This window comes from Mustelus asterias, chromosome 2 (genome assembly GCF_964213995.1).
Source record: "Mustelus asterias chromosome 2, sMusAst1.hap1.1, whole genome shotgun sequence".
Lineage (NCBI taxonomy): Eukaryota > Metazoa > Chordata > Chondrichthyes > Carcharhiniformes > Triakidae > Mustelus > Mustelus asterias.
Genome location: NC_135802.1, coordinates 110,597,890 through 110,622,553, shown reverse-complemented (window position 1 = coordinate 110,622,553; position 24,664 = coordinate 110,597,890). Strand labels below are relative to the sequence as shown.

Sequence of the window (24,664 nt, the reverse complement as noted above, 5' to 3'; positions counted from 1 at the left end):
GATTTACAGTATTTATCATAGAATCCTACAGTGCAGAAAGAGGCCATTCGGCCCATCGAGTCTGCACCAACCACAATCCCACCCCCAGGCTCTATCCCCACATATTTACCCACTAATCCCTCTAACCTATGCATCCCGGGACACTAAGGGAAATTTAGAATGGCCAATCAGCCCGCACATCTTTGGACTGTGGGAGGAAACCGAAGCACCCGGAGGAAACCCACACAGGCATGGGGAGAATGTGCAAACTCCACACAGACAGTGACCCAAGCAGGGATTCGAATGTGAAGCAGCAGTGCTAACCCACTGTGCCATTGTGCCGCCCTTTCTGATAGACATGATAAAATGTCCTTCATTTCTAACAGACATCAGTTATTGGACTCAATATGTTAACCTGCTGAGTTTTTCCCAGCACATTCTGCTTTTTATTTCTATCTATCCTGGAGTGTAATGTTTGACACTGATATTCGTAAGTGATTGATGGTTATTTTACCCAATCACTATCCAACAATTGGCTTTTCATCTGTCAGAAAAAGGGATGGGATTAGAGTCACAGAGGTTTACAGCATGGAAACAGGCCCTTCGGCCCAACTTGTCCATGTGTAGCGGGATCTTTCTCTTTACTCCACTTACAGGCCGGTACTTGGGGGTCTGCCGATAGCTGTGAGTGTCTCTCTCTTACAGGCCTTGAAATTTCAAAGGCCGGGGAATGCTGCACTGGGGCAACTCCGCAGGAGAGAGCGCTGAACCAGGCTCACCGTTTATATCTGACCGGTGGATGCTATTACAAGGGGGCACAACTATAGGGTTCGTGGTGGGAGATACAGGAAGGATATCAGAGGTAGGTTCTTTACGCAGAGAGTGGTTGGGGTGTGGAATGGACTGCCTGCAGTGATAGTGGAGTCAGACACTTTAGGAACATTTAAGCGGTTATTGGATAGGCACATGGAGCACACCAGGATGATAGGGAGTGGGATAGCTTGATCTTGGTTTCAGATAAAGCTCGGCACAACATCGTGGGCCGAAGGGCCTGTTCTGTGCTGTACTGTTCTATGTTCTATGTAACCTGATACTTATATCACACAGCCATCCCAAAACCGCCACCAAGGCCTGAGTGGTTCTCTCCCTTGTCGGTGGGACAACGGCCACCCTGCACCCACTCCACTCGAGTAGGTCTCCAAGAGAGAGAACAGAGAGAATCTGTCCTTTTTATCTCCTGACCAGCAGTCTGACTCCCTTGAGTGAGCGGGTTCGAATCGCTCAGATCACCCTCGGTTCTAGACTCCGGATTTATGGTAAGGGATATTGAAACTGACCTCGCCAGAGTGCGCTGATGAGAGAACAAGAGGCAAGACGAACTCCAAACGAGTTTCAATATTTAGTGATTTATTTAACAATAGAATCAACTTCTCCAATACTCCACCACACATGAATAAAACTTATACTTTATACTATCACTGGGAGAAATGCTAACGGGTACAACGTAAAATCTTACTTTACACAGTTCAAAACAAGATTACTGAACTTTAAAATTACAATACATCACTCCTCCCCTTGTCTCAACCTCTATCCTATCCTTGGGAGCTTCACAAGGTTGGCTGGGATACTCACAATTCTAAAAGGGGTTCCTTTGTGGTGGGCTCGAATGTCTTAATGCAGGGTCGAAACTGGACTGCTGTTGGTCTTCACCTCTGCACATCAGCTTGCGATTCTGGAAGAGAGCTGTCTTGCTTGTCTGACTCCCAGCTTGCGATTTTGGAAGAGAGCTTGGTCTTGCTTGTCTGCTTCTCTCTTGCTTGTCTGCCTGGAAGAGAGCTTGGTCCTGCTTGTTTGACTCTCTTGATCTTAACTTCAGCCTAATTTAACAACCAACTTCCCTGCCCCCGTAGGTGATTTTCAAGGACAAAGGGGCTTTCGAACACCGGCAGTCTCAGTTTAATTTAGTCAAGTCCAAACACAAAAGGCTGGAACTGCCTTGACCACCCGTGGGTCGTTATTTCAATGTCTTCTTAATGCTCCTCCGGAGCTTCCTGAACGGTATCCCACTAATGGGATGGGTCTTCTTGTCTTCTGTGGATGGACCGATTTCTGTGGCCATTGACTCCCTGCTGGTCTGTTTACTGTCCTTTGTCCTTCTGATGATTAGATCATTGGTTTGTCTGCCTTTCTGGCCACTTGCACATTCAGGGGGCTCGCACCTTTTTCTTAGCACAGTCCACAGGCAGGTTATGTTTGTCCTGCCGAGCCTTCTGGGAGGTATTTATCAGCCAGCAGCCAGAGTTGGCCACTTTTAAACTGTCAGGTTTCTCCTGAGTCCTTTCAAAATATGGAGGATTGCCCTGAAACTTACAGATGCCGCCCTTTTTTTAAAAAAACCCCTAAACTAATCCCAATTGCCTGCATTTGGCCCATATCCCTCTTTACCCATCGTACCCATGTAACTATCTAAATGCTTTTTAAAAGATAAAATTGTACCCGCCTCTCTACTACTACCTCTGGCAGCTTGTTCCAGACACTCACCACCCTCTGTGTGAAAAAATTGCCCCCTCTGGACACTTTTGTATCTCTCCCCTCTCACCTTAATCCTATGCCCTCTAGTTTTAGACTCCCCTACCTTTGGGAAAAGATACTGACCTTGTCTATGCCCCTCATTATTTTATAGACCTCTATAAGGTCACCCCTCAGCCTCCTACGCTCCAGAGAAAAAAGTCCCAGTCTATTCAGCCTCTCCTTATAACTCAATCCATCAAGTCCCGGTAGCATCCTCGTAAATCTTTTCTGCACTCTTTCTAGTTTAATAATATCCTTTCTATAATAGGGTGACCAGAATTGCACACAGTATTCCAAGTGTGGCCTTACCAATGTCTTGTACAACTTGAACAAGACGTCCCAACTCCTCTATTCAATGTTCTGACCGATGAAACCAAGCATGCTGAATGCCTTCTTCACCACTCTGTCCACCTGTGACCCCACTTTCAAGGAGCTTTGAACATGTACCCCTAGATCTCTTTGTTCTATAACTCTCCCCAACGCCCTACCATTAACTGAGTAAGTCCTGCCCTGGTTCAATCTACCAAAATGCATCACCTCGCATTTGTCTATATTAAACTCCATCTGCCATTCGTCAGCCCACTGGCCTAATTGATCAAGATCCCGTTGCAATTGGTGATAACTTTCTTCACTGTCCACTATGCCACCAATCTTGGTGTCATCTGCAAACTTATTAACCATGCCTCCTATATTCTCATCCAAATCATTAATATAAATGACAAATAACAGTGGACCCAGCACTGATCCCTGAGGCACAGGCCTCCAGTTTGAAAAACAACTCTCTACAACCACACTCTGGCTTCTGTCAAGAAGCCAATTTTGTATCCATTTAGATACCTCACCCTGGATCCCGTGAGATTTAACTTTATGCAACAACCTACCATGCGGTACCTTGTCAAAGGCTTTATTAAAGTCCATGTAGACAACATCAACGGCACAGTCCTCATCTACCTTCCTGGTTACTCCTTCAAAAAACTCAATTAAATTTGTGAGACATGATTTTCCACTCACAAAGCCATGCTGACTGTCCCTAATCCGTCCTTGCGTCTCTAAATGCCTGTAGATCCTGTCTCTCAAAATACCTTCCAACAATTTACCCACCACAGATGTGAGGCTCACTGGCCTGTAGTTCCTAGGCTTTTCCCTGCAGCCCTTTTTAAACAAAGGCACAACATTTGCCAGTCTCCAATCTTCAGGCATCTCACCTGTGACTATCGATGATTCAAATATCTCGGCTAGGGGACACGCAATTTCCTCCCTAACCTCCCACAACGATTATTCTATGGATTTGTAAATAAACACCATGTCGCCGGCTGTCCTACGATTCAAGGATACCGTCTACTCACCAAGTTGTGGATTTCTACCATGGAGTGTTCATGTGACTGACCAGGCTTATCCTTGACCCACAGACCTTTGAAGCACAAGGTAGGATGCTTACAATGTAGTGGGACCCAAAATGCAGGATTGGCTTTCTTTACTTTCCTTCGCTGCAGCCACTTTGCCTCATCATTAAGACATTGGGACTTAAAGCATGATACAGCTTGATGACAAGTTGCTGCCATTTTGAACAATTGTTAACAGGTTCCTACCAGTCCATACTTCCAGGAGAGCTTCAGAGTGTCTTAGAAATGTTTTTGTTCTCTCCTGGAACGGGCTATTTGAGAGTTGAGAGAACAGGACAGATGGGGGAGATGCTTTTAGGTCATCTGGATGCAATGTCAAGCCCATCAAAGTTGATTTTGCAGGAGTTTTGTGGAGCTGGCTTCAAGGACAGTAGCATTTGTTCAACAGTTCTCCTATTGAATCTGAAGGATGTGGTGAATGCATTAACAGGGAGAGTTCTCTAGCTTCTTATGTGTTGCTGATATGCAGTCCATATCTCACTGCAGCACAGGAGTGTAGTGGCAACAATTCTCTGTTAACTAATGTTAACTTGTGAGGTCTGTTTTGTCAAATACTCGCTGTCGTAGTTCATAGAAAACAGAGTTGGCACAGCTGATGCAGTGTTGGAATTCCTCAACAGTGGTGGCCTTTTGAGGGAGGTGGCTGCTAAGGTATAATATATTCCAGAGTTTCTCTTTCAACATATAGGAGAGGTGGAATATTTGGCTAACCAGATGTGGGTTGATGCACAAGTTATGCTTTGGCAACAATCAAGAACAAGCCAAATTTTCTTGTATATAGAACTGAAGAGATTGAGAGCGGCACAGTAGAACAGTGGTTAGCATTGCTGCTTCACAGCTCCAGGGACCTGGGTTCGATTCCCGGATTGGGTCACTGTCTGTGTAGAGTTTGCACATTCTCCTCGTGTCTGCGTGGGTTTCCTCTGGGTGCTCCGGTTTCTTCCCACAGTCCAAAGATGTGCGAGTTAGCTTGATTGGCCATGCTAAAATTGCCCCTTAGTGTCCTGAGATGCGTAGGTTAGAGGGATTAGCGGGTAAATATGGGGGTAGGGCCTGGGTGGGATTGTGGTCGGCGCAGACTCGATGGGCCAAACGGTCTCTTTTTGCACTGTAGGGATTCTATGATTCTATGATAATGTGCCATGAAGTGGCCAGAAATAGAGGTCTACTTCCAGGCCACTTTGATGTACCTGATGGTTTCCCCTGCAGCAGACGGCCCCCCTGATGACAGTAAAATGGCAGTAGGACATGAAATGGCCATTAATAATCCAGTTAATTTGATTAATTCCCTGCCATTCCCACTTCTGGGAATGCCCCTTAACAGTGGGAAGACATCGGGCTTCCCTCTCGGTGTCTTTCACCAGTACTTTACAAGCCCTCCTATCTCCACCAGCTGGTAAAATTCTAGCCAGTCCTACTTCGGCTATAGCAGTAATTCGGAAGAAATTCCAGACACAGGGGAAATTAACCAAACTATTATGTGGCTCCTTCAAATGAAACATGGATAATCCATAAACACCTTATACAGACCTTAGTCATCTGTACAAATTCTTCACATGCAATAGATTCCTCCTCTGGTAGTTTGCATAACTGTGTTGTGCTCATGTCTTGAAGTACTGCATCAATGCGGAATTCTATCAAATCATTCACACGATTCAACAGAAGTTCGAGTTCATCTGCAGATTATCACACAGACAGTTAAAACCCAAAGCAATCCTTATCAAAAGACTTTATAAATTCCAAAATATAACTGTTCAAACTAAAAAAAGCACCCTGATATGGTGAATGATCCAGCATGTAGCTAGTCCAACATGCCACAGAATGGAAAGTTAAACTACTGTGATCTCTTTGTAAGATTTTCTTGGATCTGTGCTTAAATTACTGTAATGTGGAGATGCCGGCGTTGGACTGGGGTAAACACAGTAAGAAGTCTCACAACACCAGGTTAAAGTCCAACAGGTTTATTTGGTAGCAAAAGCCACTAGCTTTCGGAGCGCTGCTCCTTCATCAGGTAAGTGGGAGTTCTGTTCACAAACAGGGCATATAAAGACACAAACTCAATTTACAAAATAATGGTTGGAATGCGAGTCTTTACAGGTAATCAAGTCTTAAAGGTACAGACAATGTGAGTGGAGAGAGGGTTAAGCACAGGTTAAAGAGATGTGTATTGTCTCCAGCCAGGACAGTTAGCGAGATTTTGCAAGCCCAGGCAAGTCGTGGAGGTTACAGATAGTGTGACATGAACCCAAGAACCCCACGACTTGCCTGGGCTTGCAAAATCTTACTAACTGTCCTGGCTGGAGACAATACACATCTCTTTAACCTGTGCTTAGCCCTCTCTCCACTTACATTGTCTGTACCTTTAAGACTTGATTGCCCGTAAAGACTCGCATTCCAACCATTATTTTGTAAATTGAGTTTGTGTCTTTATATGCCCTGTTTGTGAACAGAACTCCCACTTACCTGATGAAGAAGCAGCACTCTGAAAGCTAGTGGCTTTTGCTACCAAATAAACCTGTTGGACTTTAACCTGGTGTTGTGAGACTACTTAAATTACTGTAGCCAGACATTATAGAAAAATCTCCCTGATGTATTTGACGTGTAATTTCTACTGCTGGTAAGGTATTTGTAAACTGCATGGGAACAGCTAAATCTGCTCTCCTACTGCTGACTTGAGGACTATGAAGGACTGTCAAAGATCTTTCCTGAGAATATTGGCCAAGGAGTCATGAGAATGCAAATTAACATGTTTAATGAAACTGTATCCTAAATGTGAGTTCAATAAAGAAAAGGAATTGAAGTTTGAAAATAATTCTAAACACATTATAACACAGTAAGATGCTCATCAAAAGCTACCCTTTCCTCTATTTGCTCCAGGATTACACAGCAATTAATCATTCATTGACACATGAATGCAGCAATTAGTGTATCTCCAAACTTTAAAAGAGCTCATTCCTTATGAGGAATTATGGTTGATTTGTTTGAGAGCCACAATCTGGAAGGGGGGGGGAAGAGAAAATACAGGTGGACCTTCCAGATTTGATGTCCTGGAGGGGATCCTTCTTTCAGCCTTAGAATATTCCCAGAGATCCAACTCCATTTCAGGAGGTCCACCTTCTTTTTTCAATAGTGGGTCAGTGATGTTGGACCCTTTTAAATATGGCACCCAGACATGATGGCAGATTACATGCCATCAGACTTGCTCCACCACGGAATATGGCATGAAACACCAGGGTGTATAATTAATGAGGTCAGGGTTGCAAGATTTGTTGTATTTTCCCACCAGCCTCCACAACAGGTAACAATCCATATTCCCACCCCTGCCACAATGCATAGTCTCAAAATGGGAGAATTCCATTCTTAATGAAGCTTGATACATCACGTGCATCTACATTCACTGATTGGGCACAAAAGCATAATAGTGAATAATATACATAACTAAATGAACAAGCATGCCATGAATACAGGATTATTTTCTATCTACACACAGTGAAATGAACCAAACAAATTGCCAGCTGACTCCAAGCAGACTATCTGTTACCACCTTCAATTGAGGCAAGGGCCAACACAGAAATACAGATAGTAATACAATCAAGGAACTGAATATTGATGAAGAAGGTTAGAAGGGGTGGTAAATTATGAGAGGCCAATTGGTACAGGGTGATTGATAGCATGCAGAGTAACCCCCCTGAATTGCATGGAGCAACAGGCCGTAGCAGTCTCCTTTGAAATGGAGGGAGCAACAGCAGCAGGAACATATTGAACAGTCATTTGACCCCTTGTGCACTCACTGAAAAGTGGACCAAATATTAAAGCATTTAACATGTGATGTAACTTCTATGAGTGGTGTCATGTAGGATTTTTGCATTGAAGTCTGGTTAAGCACAGAACAACATTAGCGACATGTGCAGTACATATGTCATCTTTGTAAACAGTAGGCAGAGTAGGAATATCTGTTATGAATGCTCATACTATTGATGTGTAGGTTTTTGAGTGTCAAGTCCAAGATACAATTATAATCTGATTCATCCGGAGGGCTGTGATGGGTAATTATGGTGAAGAAATTATCTAACTGTAGATCCCTACAGGTGCATGATAGATGGATAGACATTGTAAAGAGATGCCCTCTACCACTGAATTGGTCTGGATAAGTCTTCCTCTAAACAGTGTCACAAAATGATGGGCCAATTCACAATTTCACCGCACAAAGTGTACTTGAAAAATCTGCCCACACTATTATTTGTTGATCATACGCATGTTCTGGCAAGGGTCTCGCAGGTGGAGTACAATGTTGGTAAATGTGAGGTCATTCATTTTAGTAGGCATAACAGCAACATGGACTATTATTTAAATGGTAAAAAATTGCAGCATGCTGCTGTGCAGATGGAACTTGATGCAGCAGGTAATTAAGAAGACAAATGGAATCTTGTCCTTCATTGCTAGAGGATGGAGTTTAAAAACAGGGAGGTTAGGATGCAGCTATATAAAGGTACCAGTGAGGCCACACCTGGAGTACTGTATACAGTTTTGGTCACCTTACTTGAGAAAGGATATACTGGCACTGGAGGGGGTGCAGAGGAGATTCACTAGGTTGATTCCGGAGTTGAGAGGGTTGGCTTATGAGGACAGCCTGAGTAGACTGGGACTATACTCATTGGAATTTAGAAGAATGAAGGGGGATCTTATAGAAACATTTAAAATTATGAAGGGAATAAATAAGATAGAAGCAGGGAGGTTGTTTCCACTGGCGGGTGAAACTAGAACTAGGCGGCATAGCCTCAAAATAAGGGGGAGCAGATTTAGGACTGAGTCGAGGAGGAACTTCTTCACCCAAACGGTTGTAAATCTGTGGAATTCCCTGCCCAGTGAAGCAGTTGAGGCCACCTCGTTGAATGTTTTCAAGGTAAAGATAGATAGATTTTTTGAACAGTAAAGGAATTAAGGCTTATAGTGAGCAGGTGAGTAAGTGGAGCTGAATCCATGAAAAGATAAGCCATGATCTTATTGAATGGCGGAGCAGGCTCAAGGGGCCAGTTGGCCGACTCCTGCTCCTAGTTCTTATGTTCTTATGTTACAAATACAAAATATACTCACCTAAAGCTTCAGAAATCCTATTTAGGTATTTGTCAATGTTCAGTGAGGTCCAATTGAGAGAAGTCAAGCCTGGTTGAATTGCATTATCTACTTTCACTAAATGAGGACCCATCAACTGGGCAAAAGAATTTTGAATTTTTGATCTTATTCTTTTGTTTTCTGATAAAGTCATCTAAATATATGTAGAAAGGAAAGAATTATTTAGCTTTCAAAGCAGAGACAGCTTACAATAATACAGTTAATCAAGGTGATGTAAACAAACCACAAAATCAAAACATAAAACAAAATGCTTTGTAGAGAGAGGCTCCATGATAAGTAATTGGAACATAATTTATATTGTAAGCACGGAATGACTGGCATGCAAAGAAATCTATGTTTCGTTCACAAGTTAGATAGGTTAGGAGCATTAAGCTGATAAAAATCAAATCTAATTTTTCATGTTAAACTCTTAGTTTGATTGTAAAATTTTAAAATAAAAGGCTTCAAATTCTCATGGAGCTGGATTTTATGTTCCACTCCCATGGCCAATCAACCTAATTCGCACAACTGGAGCATGGGAGGAATGATGTGGAGATGCCAGCGTTGGACTGGGGTAAACACAGTAAGAAGTCTCACAACACCAGGTTAAAGTCCAACAAGGTTTATTTGGTAGCAAAAGCCACTAGCTTTCGGAGCGCTCGCTGCTCCTTCCGAGAGGAAGATTCATGGGAGGAAACCAGAGCACCTGGAGGAAACCCATGCAGACACGGGGAGAACGTGCAAACTCCACACAGTCACCCAAGGCCATAATTGAACCTGGGTCCCTGTTGCTGTGAGACAACAGTGCTAACCATTGTGCCACCATGCCAGCCCATGGTGATGAATTATTTCATTTCAATTTGCTTGGAATGCAAGAGTACATTTGTAGATATGCTTATACATTTATTGGATTAGAAGTCACTTAAGTTTAACTTCTTTAAAAAAAAATTATTACATATTCTCTCATATGTGCAACATTTTAAATAACACATGATTGATACTGTTATCAGTTATGAAGAGATATGTAAAGATGTCACAATGATATCAACTTCCTTATTTCCATTCTCTTTTTCTAAATTAAAACATTTGCTTAAAATGAAAATGCCAAAGATATCATACCTAGCATTTTCATTCTGGAATGCCAAGTTTGGCAGTGATTTAGAGAGCTATTAAAACCATTTTGGAGATTTTTTATCCTTGCACCAGGGGAACAGGTATTCCCATTGCACTGTTCTGGAATTTCTTGTGATTTTCCCAAACCGTGTAAATAAGCTTGCTGTTGTAATAGGCAACGGAAAAGTGTCTGTATGATAGTAAGCTAGGAACATTACTGAGCTCCTGCATCATGCTGCAATTTACTCAACTATTGAGCAGTTGAAGAAAGCCAAGACAATAGCTTACCCCAGATTGTATGGTGCGCAGGAATCCTGGAGGTGGGCTAAAGTGCACATGTACAAATTTTAAATTTTACACAACATCCCCGCCCTCGTAACCCACCCCCAATATCATCACCAGAACAAGAACGTTCTGATCTCTGCATCCAGGGAAAAAAGCAAAAGTGCTTCTTCTGTGCCTGCATTTCCTTCCATTTCTTTGAAGCACGTGCCCAACAATATATAGGGCCGGCAGTTCCCCTGTCAATTAACATTTGCTAGAACAGCAAAAACAAGGAAAGCTGCTTCCTCAGATATAACTCACTTCAGGTGTACTGTGACTTTCAGGTACCCAAGAGGAAAATTTTCTAATAGAGCAATTTAATTTTCCTGCTCCACTTTAACACATTACCTGGAGTCTGCTATAATTCTTTTTAAAGATATCTTGTTTCTGCTGAAATACTTTGGCAAATGGTGGAATTTCAAGTCCCATCTTAGCCATGCACTCTGTTTCACGTATCAAAGTTAGGATTTGAGGATCAAAGTTCACAAACAGTTCTCCTGTCTCTGGAGATTTCACCAACAATGATGCCTGCAATCCAGCTTTTGCTATTTCAATCTAAAGGAAAAGTGAAAGTAAATACTTGTATAATCAAACAAAAACCATCTTTCACTTTTGGTGAAATTTCTACACGAAGCTCATTATATCACTTCAGCAAAGTTTTTTAAAGACTAGAAAAAGCATTTTATATTTGGGCTGTAATGAATGTACTAATATTTCACTTTCCAATTGGAGTTTTGATTCAAGTATCAGGCTAAGACTATCACTGCAACAATACCTTTAATTTATACAGTACGTTGTGTTGAGAACAGCAATTTACCACATGCTGGAACTGCTGCTGGATATTTTTGTAAGGTTCTTTAACCGTTCAGTGTGATTAACCACAAAATGTACCAAGGTTCCAGCTGTAATCTAAATTGACTCAACTGGTTGATCTAAGCAGAGGTGTCAGTGGAGACATTGGAATTGTTCCCAGCAACACTGGATTCTGGCTCCTGATTACTACGTAAGAGTCCCTATCGGAAGCTTGTATTTGTGTGATAGGGAAGGATCCAACTTGGCTTTGAGATCATTCACATTCAAAAAAGCCTTTCTACACTCATGTTCAAACGTATTCTTGAATAGTAGTTATTTATGTGAGGTATCTGAATGTATCTGGCACCCAATGAAACTAGATAATGCTCTAAAGTGGTTAGAGTGGGAGGGATGTGGGGGTGGGGAAGGGGAACTGCATAAAAAGCAGGAAAATGAAGGAACAAAGATACAAGTTGGCAACACAAAAAGAATGAGGAAGACAGTCGATGCAAATCAATTGTGCTACAAATAAACACAGAAGAACACGAAAAATAGAAACAGGAGTACGCCAGCAGGCCCTTTAAGCTTGCCCCGCCATTCAATATGACCATGGCTGATCTATGCTGGCCTCAACTCCTTTTTCCTATATTTATAATTATTGTGCAGCCTTCTACTTCGTCAGCCCATTAGCAGCAGAATTTATAATATTTTCAATTCAACTGCACTTTAAGCTTTGAACACAAACTGATTATCCAGAAAGCTCAATATGACATCATACAATCAGACCGATGGCATTTGCAATAAAAGTTTGACCAAAATAAACTAAACAATCAGATTATAACATCAGCCCAGTACTTCATATCAAGGTAAAACACTGTTGTTGCAACTGTCAAAACTCACTGGATGTTATGGATTTAGTGTGCAAGTGACAGTCTCCAAACCCCATGTTTTCTACATAGTTCTCATTATTTAGTGGTTGAAAAGTCACGTAGATCTGATGGTGTTTATTTGTTGTTGTTAACTTTGCTTACCTGTCTCAGCCAGCCTCGGTGATATAACAGCTCGTACGCCAGCAAAACCTTTGCTACTTTGTTATAGTTGCGAACAATACGCTTGGCATCCGCTGTCTGCAAAATGTTTGGTTGCTGCTGGAAAAGTTCCATTGGTTCCTGAATCTTATTGAAGAGTTGACGTGCCCACAAAATCTTCCCTGCTATTGGTGGCATGTCTCGTGCAATGGGCGGATCATTCTTTTGTTTGGTGTAAAGCCTCGACATCACCTCAATGTCTCGCCCATAGCTCTGGAGAATCTTCTGATATTTTTCATCTATATCAAGATCTGATATTCCAAGCCTGGACAGATAGAATTTAAAAAAATATTAACCACCAAAACAAAGTTCCTTTTTTCATTCAGTATAACATTCTTATATACCTCTGTGTAAGTGATTCAAAAAGCTATTACCTAAACAAGGTTAAATATTATTATATCACACAACAGAACAAATGGACCGAATTTTAATCCACCAGAATGGCTGAATAGTGTGGGCAGTAGAATAAAACTGGCAGGGTGTTGGAAACTGGCAGGAGCTGACCAAATTTCACATTTAATGCACGCACATTCATTAGCACATGGGAAACTCATTTTCTGTTAAATGATAATTAAGTAGAAATTTTGACTCTGGATCCTCTCTTTAACCCTAAAGGCATGGGTTTCCCAAGCTTATTGAAACTCACCAGCATTAACAAGGCACGAGGACAGCAGGGATTGACAGGGTTGAGCAACCAACAGGCCCGAAAGACTTCAAATACTAAGGGTCAGATTTTGGTGGAGTCGAGTCAACTCTTGAAGCTTTTAAAAATGAGGGATGGGATTTGATTACAGTAATTCTACCTAGATCCAGGCACCAGCAATTTTCACCAGCACATGTAAAAAGAGTAGGAAACTGTACCTCGCACTGGGCCAGCTTCTCAAGATCATGTGATTCACAGACTCGCAGAGGATTTGGGAGCAATAGTCTGGATTCAGGAAGCTTTTGAAAGTATGTTTAAAAGGTTTTACCCATGCACCCTACATAGTCTGCATCCCACTTCCATGTGCCCCCTATTGCTGTATCTTCCATGCCCCCTTGTCTCTTCCATGCATGTCATGCTCACTCCATACCATCTATGCCAACAGTATCAGCAGAGGTTTCTCCTGATGGCTTTATTATGAATGCTTGGCTGAGCTCCAAGACTCATGAAAGGATTGGTTCAGCAGGATTCTGCTTACACAGGTTTAGCCTGGAATGTTTGCTTCGAAATATTGACATTTTTATGAGATTATAATAAATAATTATTTGAGCTGTTTTAGTGTCTATTAGTGTACTTGGACAAGATTAAGAGGTGTGAAATGAGGTAAAGCTTCTTTTATTGATCCTGTAATGACTGATTATTGATACTCTTATGAGGTTGTAAGAGCAGCAGCTTGCTGAATCAGTTATTTTTTAAAAATGCACTTCAAGACTTGCCGTTCTACATGACCATTTATTTTGTGCATAATGCATGCATGGCCATTGAGAATGCAGTGAGGGCATGGAATAGCACACGGCCCTTCCCGGGCCACTTTTATTGATGTAATTGGCCTCGCGTCGGGGAACGTTGATAGCTCCGGGAATTGTCAGAGGATACAACAGGATATAGATAGATTGGAGACTTGGGCACAGAAATGGCAGATGGAGTTTAATCCGGACAAATACGAAGTGATGCATTTTGGAGGATCAAATTTAGATGTGACTTATACTGTAAATGGCAGAACCCTTAGGCACATTAACATACAGAGGGATCTGGGCATGCAGGTCCACCATTCCCAAAAAGTGGCAACACAGGTGACCAAGATGATTACGAAGGCATATGACATGCTTGTCTTCATCAGCCGGGGCATTGAATACAAGAGTTGGCAAATCATGTTGCGGCTATATAAAACCTTGGTTAGGCCGCATTTGGACTATTGCACGGAGTTCTGGTCGCCACACTACCAGAGGACATGGAAGCTTTGGAGAGAGTGCAAAGAAGGTTCACAAAGATGTTGCCTGGTCTCAAGGGCATTGGCTAAGAGGAGAGGTTGAATAGACTGGGATTGTTTTCACTGGAAAGACAGAGGCTGAGGGGAGACCTGATAGAGGTCTACAAATTATGAGATGATTAGACTGGGTGGATAGTTAGAAGCTTTTTCCCAGGATGGAAGTGTCAATTACAAGGGGGCACAGGTTCAAGATGAGAGGGGAGAAGTTTAAGGGAGATGTGCGGGGGAGGTTTTTCATGCACAGAGTGATGGGTGCCTGGAACGTGCTGCCAGAGGAGGTGGTGGAAGCAGGCACATTAGCAACATTTAAGAGGCATTTAGATGGGTACATGAATAGGAAACAAATAGAGGGATATGGGGCAGGACTTTACAGTCTCGCTTCAGTGAGACCGGAAATTCCCGCCTGAGGCCAACGGGCATTTCCGTTGTCCGCCCCTCGCCCACTCCGATTCTGTGGCAGGCAGGGGGGTAGAATTCCGGTGATGGTCCAAGTAAGGGCAGAAGGTTTTTTAATTTAGTTTGGGCATCATGATCGGCATAGGCTTGGAGGGCCGAAGGGCCTGATCCTGTGCTGTACTTTTCTTTGTTCTTTGTTCCAATATGCACTCGCTGATTTCAATGTATTTATTCAGCTCTGGACACAATTGTCCAAGCTCACTTAGGTTTCCGACCTCGCCAGTGAGGGTTTCCACCAGCAACGGACACCAGACATGATGGCCTCGCCAGGGGGGACCAGAAACCATTGAGGCCCCTCCCAGAAGTTCAGGGCAGGGGGAAGTGCCCCTTGGGCAGTGCCAGCCTGGCAGTGCCAGCCTGTGACCATGGTAGTTCTAACCTGTCGCCCGAGCACTGCCAGCCTGACACACTGGCAGTGCCCATTGGGCACCAGGCAGTGACAAGGGGGCAGAGCCTCACAAGGGAGAAAGGAGGGAAGTGAAGGGGGAACTCAGCATCGAGGGGTGGAGGCTAGTGATGGGGCTGACAATCGTGGGGGGGGGGGGGCGGAAATGTCCGGGAGTGGGATGTCGACCCACTGGGAGATCGGCACATGCCCAATAGCCCCCTGAGCAGTCTGCTGCTAGCTTCTCCAGCCTGTTTAGATTTCAAAGGGGAAAAACAATTTATACAGTATGGGAAAAACAACCTGTGCTTACAAAACCTAAAACATAATATCTATCTAACAATAGATGCGATTTTGCTGAACAATCCTGAGTGTGAAAAGAATTAAATGAACAATTAACTTGAGATTATCAGTCAGGCTCACAATGTAGCTAACTTAAGCTTGCTAGGAGCTATACATATTCATAAGGTAGTGCCGGGGCAGCACGGTGGCACAGTGGTTAGCACTGCTGCCTCACAGCATCAGGGATCCGAGTTCAATTCCGGCGTCGAGTCACTGTCTATGTGGAGTTTGCACATTCTCTCAGTGTCTGCGTGGGTTTCCACTGGGTGTTCCGGTTTCCTCCCAAAGATGTACAGGTTAGGTTGATCGGTCATGCTAAATTAACCCTAGTGTCAGGGGAATATGAAGGTAAATGTGAGGGCTTACGGGAATGGGCCCTGGGTGGGATTGCGGTTGGTGCAGGCTCAATGGGCTGAAAAACCTCCTTCTGCACTATAAGGATTCTATGATTCTATAAAAGGAATATGACCAGAGATAGCACTCTTTTTGAATAACAAAAATCATGGGGGATGATAGCTCCATGCTGCTTTCACCGTGGCAACATCTCTACCAATCAGAGCCAATTTGCCAATCAATGTGCACACCTTTTCTCAGCAGTATAAAATGTTGTTTGCTTTAAAATTTGGCATTCTTGCACCTGGCCTGATGAATGCAAGGTGAAAAGCTTCAGCAACATGTCTCTTTTTTTTAAGCAAAATACTTTAGTCCTGCAAAGATATTCACATAATCAAGCAGAGTCAGTGGATAATTACCTGGAGATAAAAGAGCTGCCCTCTTCCCTTAATGTTCTACAGTATTACCATCGCTGAATCTCCCATTAACACCTGGAGCCACCATTACAATAAACATAAACTGGACTAACCACGTAACTATTATGGTTACAAGAACAGATCAGAGGTTGGGGGCCCTGCAGTGAGCAACTCACCTCCTGACTCCCCTGTTCAGCACCTACAATGTACAAGTCACAAATGTGATAGAATATTCCAAACATGCCTGGAGTGCAGGTCCAACAACATTCAAGAAAGAACATTCAGGACAAAACAGCTTGCTTGATGGCACACATCCATTAGATTAAAAATTAATTCCCTCCATCACTGACACACAGTCTACAAGATGTACTCACAAAGACTCCTCAGACAGCAGTTTCCAAACCCATGACCTCTATCACTTAGAAGAACAAGGGCAGCAGATGTAAGGAAATATCATCACCTACAAATTTCCCTTCAACTGATACAGCAGTCTTACTTGGAACATGGTTGCCATTTTATCACTGTCAGACCTTGTGTCCTGATGCAACAGTTGCTGAAAGTAAGCACACAGGTACAGCAGGGAGGAAAGAAGGCAAATGGTATGTTGGCCTTCATAGCGAGAGGATTTGAGCATAGGAATAGGGATGTATTACTGTAATTTATAGGGTGCTGGTGAGGCCACACCAGGAGTATTGTGTGCAATTTTGGTGTCCCTAACAGAGGATCAATGTTCCTGGTATAGAGGAATGAAGGTTTACCAGGCCGATTCCTGGGATGGCAGGATCATATGAGGAGAGACTAGAAGACCATAAGACATAGGAACAGAATTAGGCCACTTGGCCCATCGAGTCTGCTCCGCCATTCAATCATGGCTGATATTTTTCTCATCCCCATTCTTCTGCCTTTTCCCCATAACCCTGATCCCCTTATTAATCAAGAACCTATCTATCTCTGAGACTAAGTCAGTTAGGATTATGTTCACTGTAGTTTAGAAGAGTGAGAGGGATCTCATAGAAATTTATAAAAGGGTAAATACAGAAAGAATATTCCAGATGAAGGAGGAGTCCAGAACCAAGGGTCATAGTTTCAGGATAAGGAGTAAATCATTTAGGACTGAGATGAGGAGAAATTTCTTCACCCAGAATGGTGAATCTGTGAAATTCACTACCAAGAAAGTAATTGAGGCCAAAATGTTGTGTGATTTCAAGAAAGAGTTAGATATAGCTCTTGGGGCCAAAGGGATCAAGGGATATTTGGAGGGAGCGGGGGGAAGAAGCTGGGATCAGGGTATTGAATTTGATGATGATCAGCCATGATCAAAACGAATAGGGGAGCAGGCTCGAAGGGCTGAATGACTACTCCTGCTTCTATTTTCTTTTCTATGTATTCTAAAATCTCTCCCCAACAACATTGTGGGTGCAATTATACTGCATAGAATGCAATGATAAGAATGCAGCTCACCACATCCTTCTCAAGAGCAATTAAGGATGGGCAATAAATGCACACCTTGCCACAACTCTCACATTCCATGACTGAATAAATCGCCACTCATTCCACAACAACCTCCCCCCACTTCTGGGACTTGCTTTTAGTCTGCAGAAGCCCAATATTCATTCTTATAAACTGGTCAAGTTGAGTCATTGATCACAGCAGATGTTACCAGTTCATAATTTGAACGCAACTCGAAGCCAGCTTTTTGAACATGCATGGCATCCATGTCAACAATAAGGCAAGTATTGTGGTCTTTTTGTTTTTGAAATGGCATAAATCCCCATGAAGAGGTACAGTAGCACATCACTTTACCTTTCAAACTTCTTCAGTAATGTCAGAGCTCGCTCTGTATTCTGTATTTTTTCAATGCTGTTTTCAATAAATACCCTCAGCTGGGACTGTGTAATAACAAGAATACTGAAATTCAAATTTTAATCCCAAATGTGAAAAAATTGAGAACAGTCAAAACCACATTGTTACTCGGTAATGAAAAGTAATGAAAGTATGGCATATCATTTCAACAAATTTACTTATCAGCATTCTTTGGTTTTTTTTCCCTCCTGAGTTCCATATTGAAAATACATCCCCAACAAAATACAGATTAGAAAAATAGTTGTCTTACAGTTTAGTGTTACAGCAGTCATACCACTTCACTGACAAAATTCACAACTAATCGTCTCCTAATCTAACTGCACTTTTAAATTCGGACCAATGACTGTCATTGGTCCAAGAAACAACAAATCTCACTAAGAACTTGGATGGCAGGCATAATTAGGTTCATTTCAAGGTAAAACAAGTTTGACCTCAAATATTTTCCCTTGCAATATACATAAGTAATGGTTGGACTATATTCAAAAGTAAGAAAAAGTATTGGAGCATTTGAGTTCCAACGTATCCTGAATAATTCTCACCATCGACTGCCATTTTAATTATCTGATATATGAATATCATTGGATGAGTGCAATTTACTGAGCATATTGCTGAAGGAACAGTTGTAGCAACTCAAGCTGTAACACTATGGTTGTTAAAGTAAGTGAACTGAGTTTGAAGACAAAAGCCAAATACACAATAAGTTTAAAGAATAAGAAAAGTAGAAAGTCTTGGTAGCAAATTTTTGAGAACCTCTATCCAGCTTAAACAGTGCTATGAGGGGGTTGTGAGTCACTGGAATTCACTACCCCAGAGCATGGTGGATGCCGGAACTTGGAATAAATTTAAGGAAGAGGTGACAGATTTTTAATTAGTAAGGGTTTGAAGGGCTATAGTGAGCGGGAAGGAAAGTGGAGTCGAGGCCGAGATTAGATTAGCCACGATCGTATTAAATTGCGGAGCAGGCTAGAGGGGCTCAATTGCCTACTATTGCCCCTAGTTCTTTGAGTGTGTATGAGAGAGAGAGGTTAAATGTGTGTGAGAGAGGGAGAGGTGCATTTCAGTTTGTGAGAGAGATGTGAGAGTGTCAGTGTGTTTGAGAGAGAGGTGTGTGTGAGTATGAGAGAGGTAAGTGTATGGTAAGGAGAGGGACATGTGTTTAATATTGAACAAATTTGTGAGCAAAAGAAGTAGCATCACTCCTTTCATTAAAACTGACCAAAAGGTAAGGTACTTGTTGATTAAGATAACTTTTTACTTGCACCAATTGTGCAAAAACAATCAATTTTTTGTCATTTAATCCTCCAAGATAATAAGACTGTTTCTTAGGGGTTCCGTCAGTACACTTGGGAGCTGAAAATGGGTTTGTGGCTCGAAAGGTTGGGATACTCTGATCAAGACGATTATAATTTGGAAACCACAACTATAGAAACAAGTTAATTGCTTCCTACATAGCATACTTGGTAGTAACAATGTAAATTATAGAGACTTACATGTACATCATCAGTTTGCTTACAAAACTCCTCATAATCTTGGTCAAAATCAGTTTTCCTCTGATCCAGAAAGTTGTACTGTTTTTTCTTCAAAGTAATCACAATATTCTGAAACAGTGCCAAACACTGAACATTATTAAAGGCACGTGTGGTAACAGACTCATTCAGTCCTCCAAAGATAAAATTTCTGTGACTTATCTATTTTTTCATGTGAGCTCTGCTAAGCAAAATCTTCTGAGTTTAAGATGAACCTCAATTAGTTGTATTTTCGTAGAGCTCCTCTGTCTTTTGGGAATACAAAGCCAACTCAAATATGTCTACAAACATCTATACATCTATGGATCTATTTGGTGCAGTTAGTTTCTTGCCAGAAAACTTTAACATGTCACTCATAAGTTATATACTTCAGAAAACAGCACGGTGGCAGTGGTCAGCACTGCTGCCTGTGGGAATGTAAGGGTTAATGTACTAAATTTGAAACAAAATTCAGAAATATTCCGCTAACCAACTGACCTAGAAACTTGGACACGCCCACTCTGTGGCAAATGAGAGCCAATTAAAAGTAGTGAGGGTCACAAAGAGATAACGGTGGAATGGTGGAACTGAGATTTAGTTGCGTAGAAATCGGAATGGTTAACATCATGTGTTCAAAGACAAATAACGAAGCAATTAGCCTGCCAACTCCCAGCTCTTTAGAAGTCTGTAGTCAACATGCCTCACAGTGCCAGGGTACCAGATTTGATTATGGCCTTGGGCGACTGTGTGGATTTTGCACGTTCTCCCTGTGTCTGCATTGGTTTCCTCTGGGTGCTCTGGTTTCCTCCCACAGTCCAAAGATGCGCAAGTTAGATGGATTGGCCATGGCAAATGTGTGGGATTAAGCGGATAAGTGGAGTAAAGGTCCTGGAAGGGATGCTCATTCGGAGAATCGATGCAGATTTCTGGGCTGGATGGCCTCTTTCTGCACTGATGGGATTCGATAGTTCTAAAACCCATTTTCAAGTGTGCAAGCCAGCAAAGTCATAATCGAACCATGCTGATCCCAGGAGAACAATGCAAGCTGTTGAATAAAATGATACTAAGGGTGATTTGAAAGGAAAATCTGTAGGTGACAAAATACTTGTCTCTGTTTCTTTTGAAGGGCTTCTTTGTCCCTCTTCCATAAGAACCATGCAATGTATTATTGCTTGACTGAGAGATTGAACAGCCGACTGATTCAGAGATCCCGAGTAATGTTATCTTGTAACTGGAACACAAAAGCAAACAGATACTACCCTCCAACTGTGGGAAGTGTCTGACAACTTACAGCTACCTGACACACACAACCTCCCAGATCCCGTACCCTACCTCTTCCTACACTATAGGATTAAAACTGGTAACTCGCTGTAAAGAATCAGAGACACTGTACACCCTTTATTGCATTTGGAGAATGGAAATAATAATTTCATTGTCATAACAAAATTATTTCCTGAAAGACTTTCTTTATCTACACCTCACTTCAAGACAGTACCTGAAATTTAGCCGCCAACACTTCCAATCCTTCAATCTTGGAGTCCTGGAGAGCAGAGTATGCAGTTATGGTGCTAAACATAGCAATAATTTTATTCAGGCGTCTTTGAAATGTATCAAATTTGCCGAAGATATACATCTCGCTGAAATCAAACTGTCTCTCTGCTGGGTTTTGTTCAAGTTTCTGCTTTGTTTTATGAAAACAACGTTGATATTCCTGAAAAACGTAAAATATATTTGTAAACAGGGTTGGATTTGAAAACACATATTACCGTTAATATTTGAAACATATAGAATAAAAATACTTAAATGACTATATCTGGCTTGTGAAGAGGCATCTAGAATGGAATTATCCTACCTTTTGATTATAATTTGTCATGTAATAAAATGGGAATAATGCAAACACCTATAGCATTAATCCTGCAAGAAGAGCTCAGAGTAAATCAGGAATGTGAAACAGGTTTCTGGTTTTGGTTGCATAGGGCACAAAATTTGCCTCCATATCGCCTGCAGCTTTGCTATAATGTGTGCTGCTTTTGTTCCAAAATGACATCTGCAGTGTGCATGATAGAATCATAGAATCCTACAATGCAGAAGGAGGCCATTCGGCCCATCGAGTCTGCACCTACCAGAATCCCACCCAGGTCCTATCCCCATAACCCCATGCATTTACCCTAGCTAGCCCCCCTGGCACTAAGGGGCAATTTAACATTTCCAATCCACCTAACCCACACATCTTTGGACTGTGGGAGGAAACCAGAGCACCCGGAGGAAACCCACGCAGACAGTGACCCAAGCCAGGAATCGAACCCGGGTCCCTGGTGCTGTGAGGCAGCAGTGCTAACCACTGAGCCACCATGCCGCCCCGCATGCACATGAATTTCCAGTGCAGTTCGGGTAGGATGCGATTTTGGGAGGGTCTGTTGCACAGCATTAAAAGCACGTGCATAAAAATGCAAAGTAGGCAGATTGCAGCCTCTGTCAGCATCTGATGTTGATTTGAAGCCAACTTTATGATTTTTGATCTTGCCAATCTAGCTAAAGCCCCCTCTTAACATCGTAGAGCTAAACCAGCAGGAAGTACTCCACACCAGTGCAAAAAGGATCATCAACCACTCCCAGTTTATTTGCTCATTAATTTCTACCAGCTGTCTGAGTTTGTAGCATTCCGGAGTAGCTCAGGATTCGAGAAATCTACCAGATATGGTATTGCATATGGAAATGGCTTCTGTTTTGAGTTCAAGAGTTCTGGGCAGATTGTTTGTTCCCAGTGGTAGGCCGGGCATTAGTGTCCACCTTGGCCTGCAGCTTGAGAGGGAGATCAAGTAGAAGCAACACAGGAGAGCACAAGGTACTTACAGATGGAGAAGGGGAGGAAGGAAATAAGGGCCCTCAACAGGAAGCCTTAGCAAACCACAATCTTCTGGAAGAGATTCTCTCACCTCAACCTGAGCCAGAAAGTGTGTGTGCATGATCTGTTTTATGAAGGAAGCTCTCACAGAAACCTGCCGCTTGTTGCAGGCAGACCTGCAGTCTCAAAGCAGGGCAAGGGCACTGTCTCTCACCGTGGGTGTGATTGTGTCATTGAATTTCTTTGCACTGGGATCCTGCCTGGCTAGAGTAGATGACATTAGTAACATCTCCTAGTTTGCCACAAAGGGGAGATTACTAATGCCCTTTGTGCCTGAGGAAGGGAATAATACATTATGTTCTCTCTGACCAAGTAGGCGGAACATGCACATGGCTTTTTCAGGATAACGGGCTTTTCCATGCTACAAGGTATCACTGATTGCTCACATAAAACTTTGCTGAATTCACATCTAAATGCTAAGATATACCACAATTATAAATGATTCCTCTCCATGGAAGTGCAGTTGGTGATTGGATGATTGCCTACTATCTTGGCCATACTCCCAATACATTTATTCTGCACTGGTCTGCTGTTCCCTCAATATTTGAACCACCATGTCAAATCAGAAGAAGGTGGCTGTTGGGCGACAAGTGATTAGTGGCACATGATTCCAGTAGGCAATCCAACCACTTGTGACCAGCATAGGTATCATGAGAGCTTTGCTGTCACATGAACCATCATGGAGCAGACTACCGGGGTGCTCTAAAAATGATCGGACTGCCTGGACACTCTGCAGGAGCCGTGCAGTACGCAACAAAGCGTGTGTCCCAATTCATCATAATCTTCTGCACCTTGGACAACATTGCCATCCTGAGGGCACAGCCCTCATACCACCAGGATACAGAGACCAGCTGAGCACCAGGAAAAAAAGGAGGGAGATGACAAAGAGGAAGTGAAGAAGACAAAAGAGGGAACCAATATTTCCCCTTTCCAGTCAGACTGTCTGCAATCATTTGACCACGGTTCGACTGAACACTACCTAAATCTCCATGCTTCATCAGTCACATGCCTTACGATCCCTGTGACTGACCATCACAACATTATCTTGACCACAATGTTGAAATAGAAAACACCCCAAAACAACACTGCAAACAAATTTTATCCAACAACATATCTAAATATTACATAAAGTACTCAACTAAACAATCTTGTGATTTTGTTTCTCACTTGCCTTGCAATGCCTTTGCCTGGTCTTATGCCCCTATGCAGTGATACTCTCGTGGCCATAGCGTGGCAGAACACTGCTGAATTTGAAAGGGCACTGTCTTAGTAGTAGTGGTGGATGGTTGAGTGTTGTCAACGTGAGAGAACAGCAGGATTTTGGGTGTTTTTCAAGCACCCTATTGTTTCATTCCCATTGAGCAAACCCTGGTAATATATCAGAGGGCAAATTACTAAATCACTGTGGCACGTTGCAAGCCCCTTTCAAGCACTGGTATCTGCGGACAAGATGGCAGCAGTCTGAATCTGCATGGCAATAAGCTGAGATTTCATGGCCTAAGTCTGAGTTTCCACTGCAGTATTCAGAAATTGGGTGGCTCCTGGTAGTGCAAGAAGAGCATTGTACGAGGGAAGGGGTTGGAAAAGCTATAGATGCAAACTTACATCAGGTTATATACATCAGGAGAAATTGTGGGATGAGGAGGAAGTGAAATACAAGAAGGTACATTAGGTAGCAACATACCAGCTTGTATAGTTTCAGACTCAGCATTGACTATGGCCTCAATCATGGCCAGCACAGACTCCTCCATGGGAGTGAGGACATGCAGCCACCCTTGTCCATGGATATATGTTACCTTGGCCTACAAGCGAAAGGGAAGTGCGTCAGTGAGTGTGGCACAATGTGTTTGGGTAATGTGCCTATCATAGTGAAATGGCTTGTAATGCATATAAATTGAGAGTTATGGATATGAAACTTGCAGCAATGCTAAGTGAGTGCGAGCAGGTTGTAAAGCTATGAATATGAAGTACGAGTCATGATTGATAAAGATTGCTGTTAGCGAATGAGACAGGGAGCTGTTTTGGTGAATGGAACAGTGTGAGAGGCTAGTGGTTCATTTGTAAGAATATGCCATGTGAAGATGAACTCACTAACCTTGACCAC

General features: G+C 42.5%; 1 protein-coding gene across 1 annotated transcript in view; it reads right to left on the bottom strand.

The window, feature by feature from the left end:
* Window positions 1-24,664, bottom strand: part of dnah5 (dynein, axonemal, heavy chain 5) — a 302,757-nt gene that overhangs the window by 208,353 nt on the left and 69,740 nt on the right. Inside the window, exons 12-18 of the mRNA XM_078200599.1 lie at window positions 21,151-21,366; window positions 19,641-19,748; window positions 18,091-18,176; window positions 12,326-12,647; window positions 10,851-11,057; window positions 9,048-9,219; window positions 5,484-5,629 (exon numbers count right to left, since the gene is read on the bottom strand). Of these exons, the coding sequence (XP_078056725.1) occupies window positions 5,484-5,629; window positions 9,048-9,219; window positions 10,851-11,057; window positions 12,326-12,647; window positions 18,091-18,176; window positions 19,641-19,748; window positions 21,151-21,366 (1,257 nt within the window). The remainder of the gene's footprint in view (window positions 1-5,483; window positions 5,630-9,047; window positions 9,220-10,850; window positions 11,058-12,325; window positions 12,648-18,090; window positions 18,177-19,640; window positions 19,749-21,150; window positions 21,367-24,664) is intronic.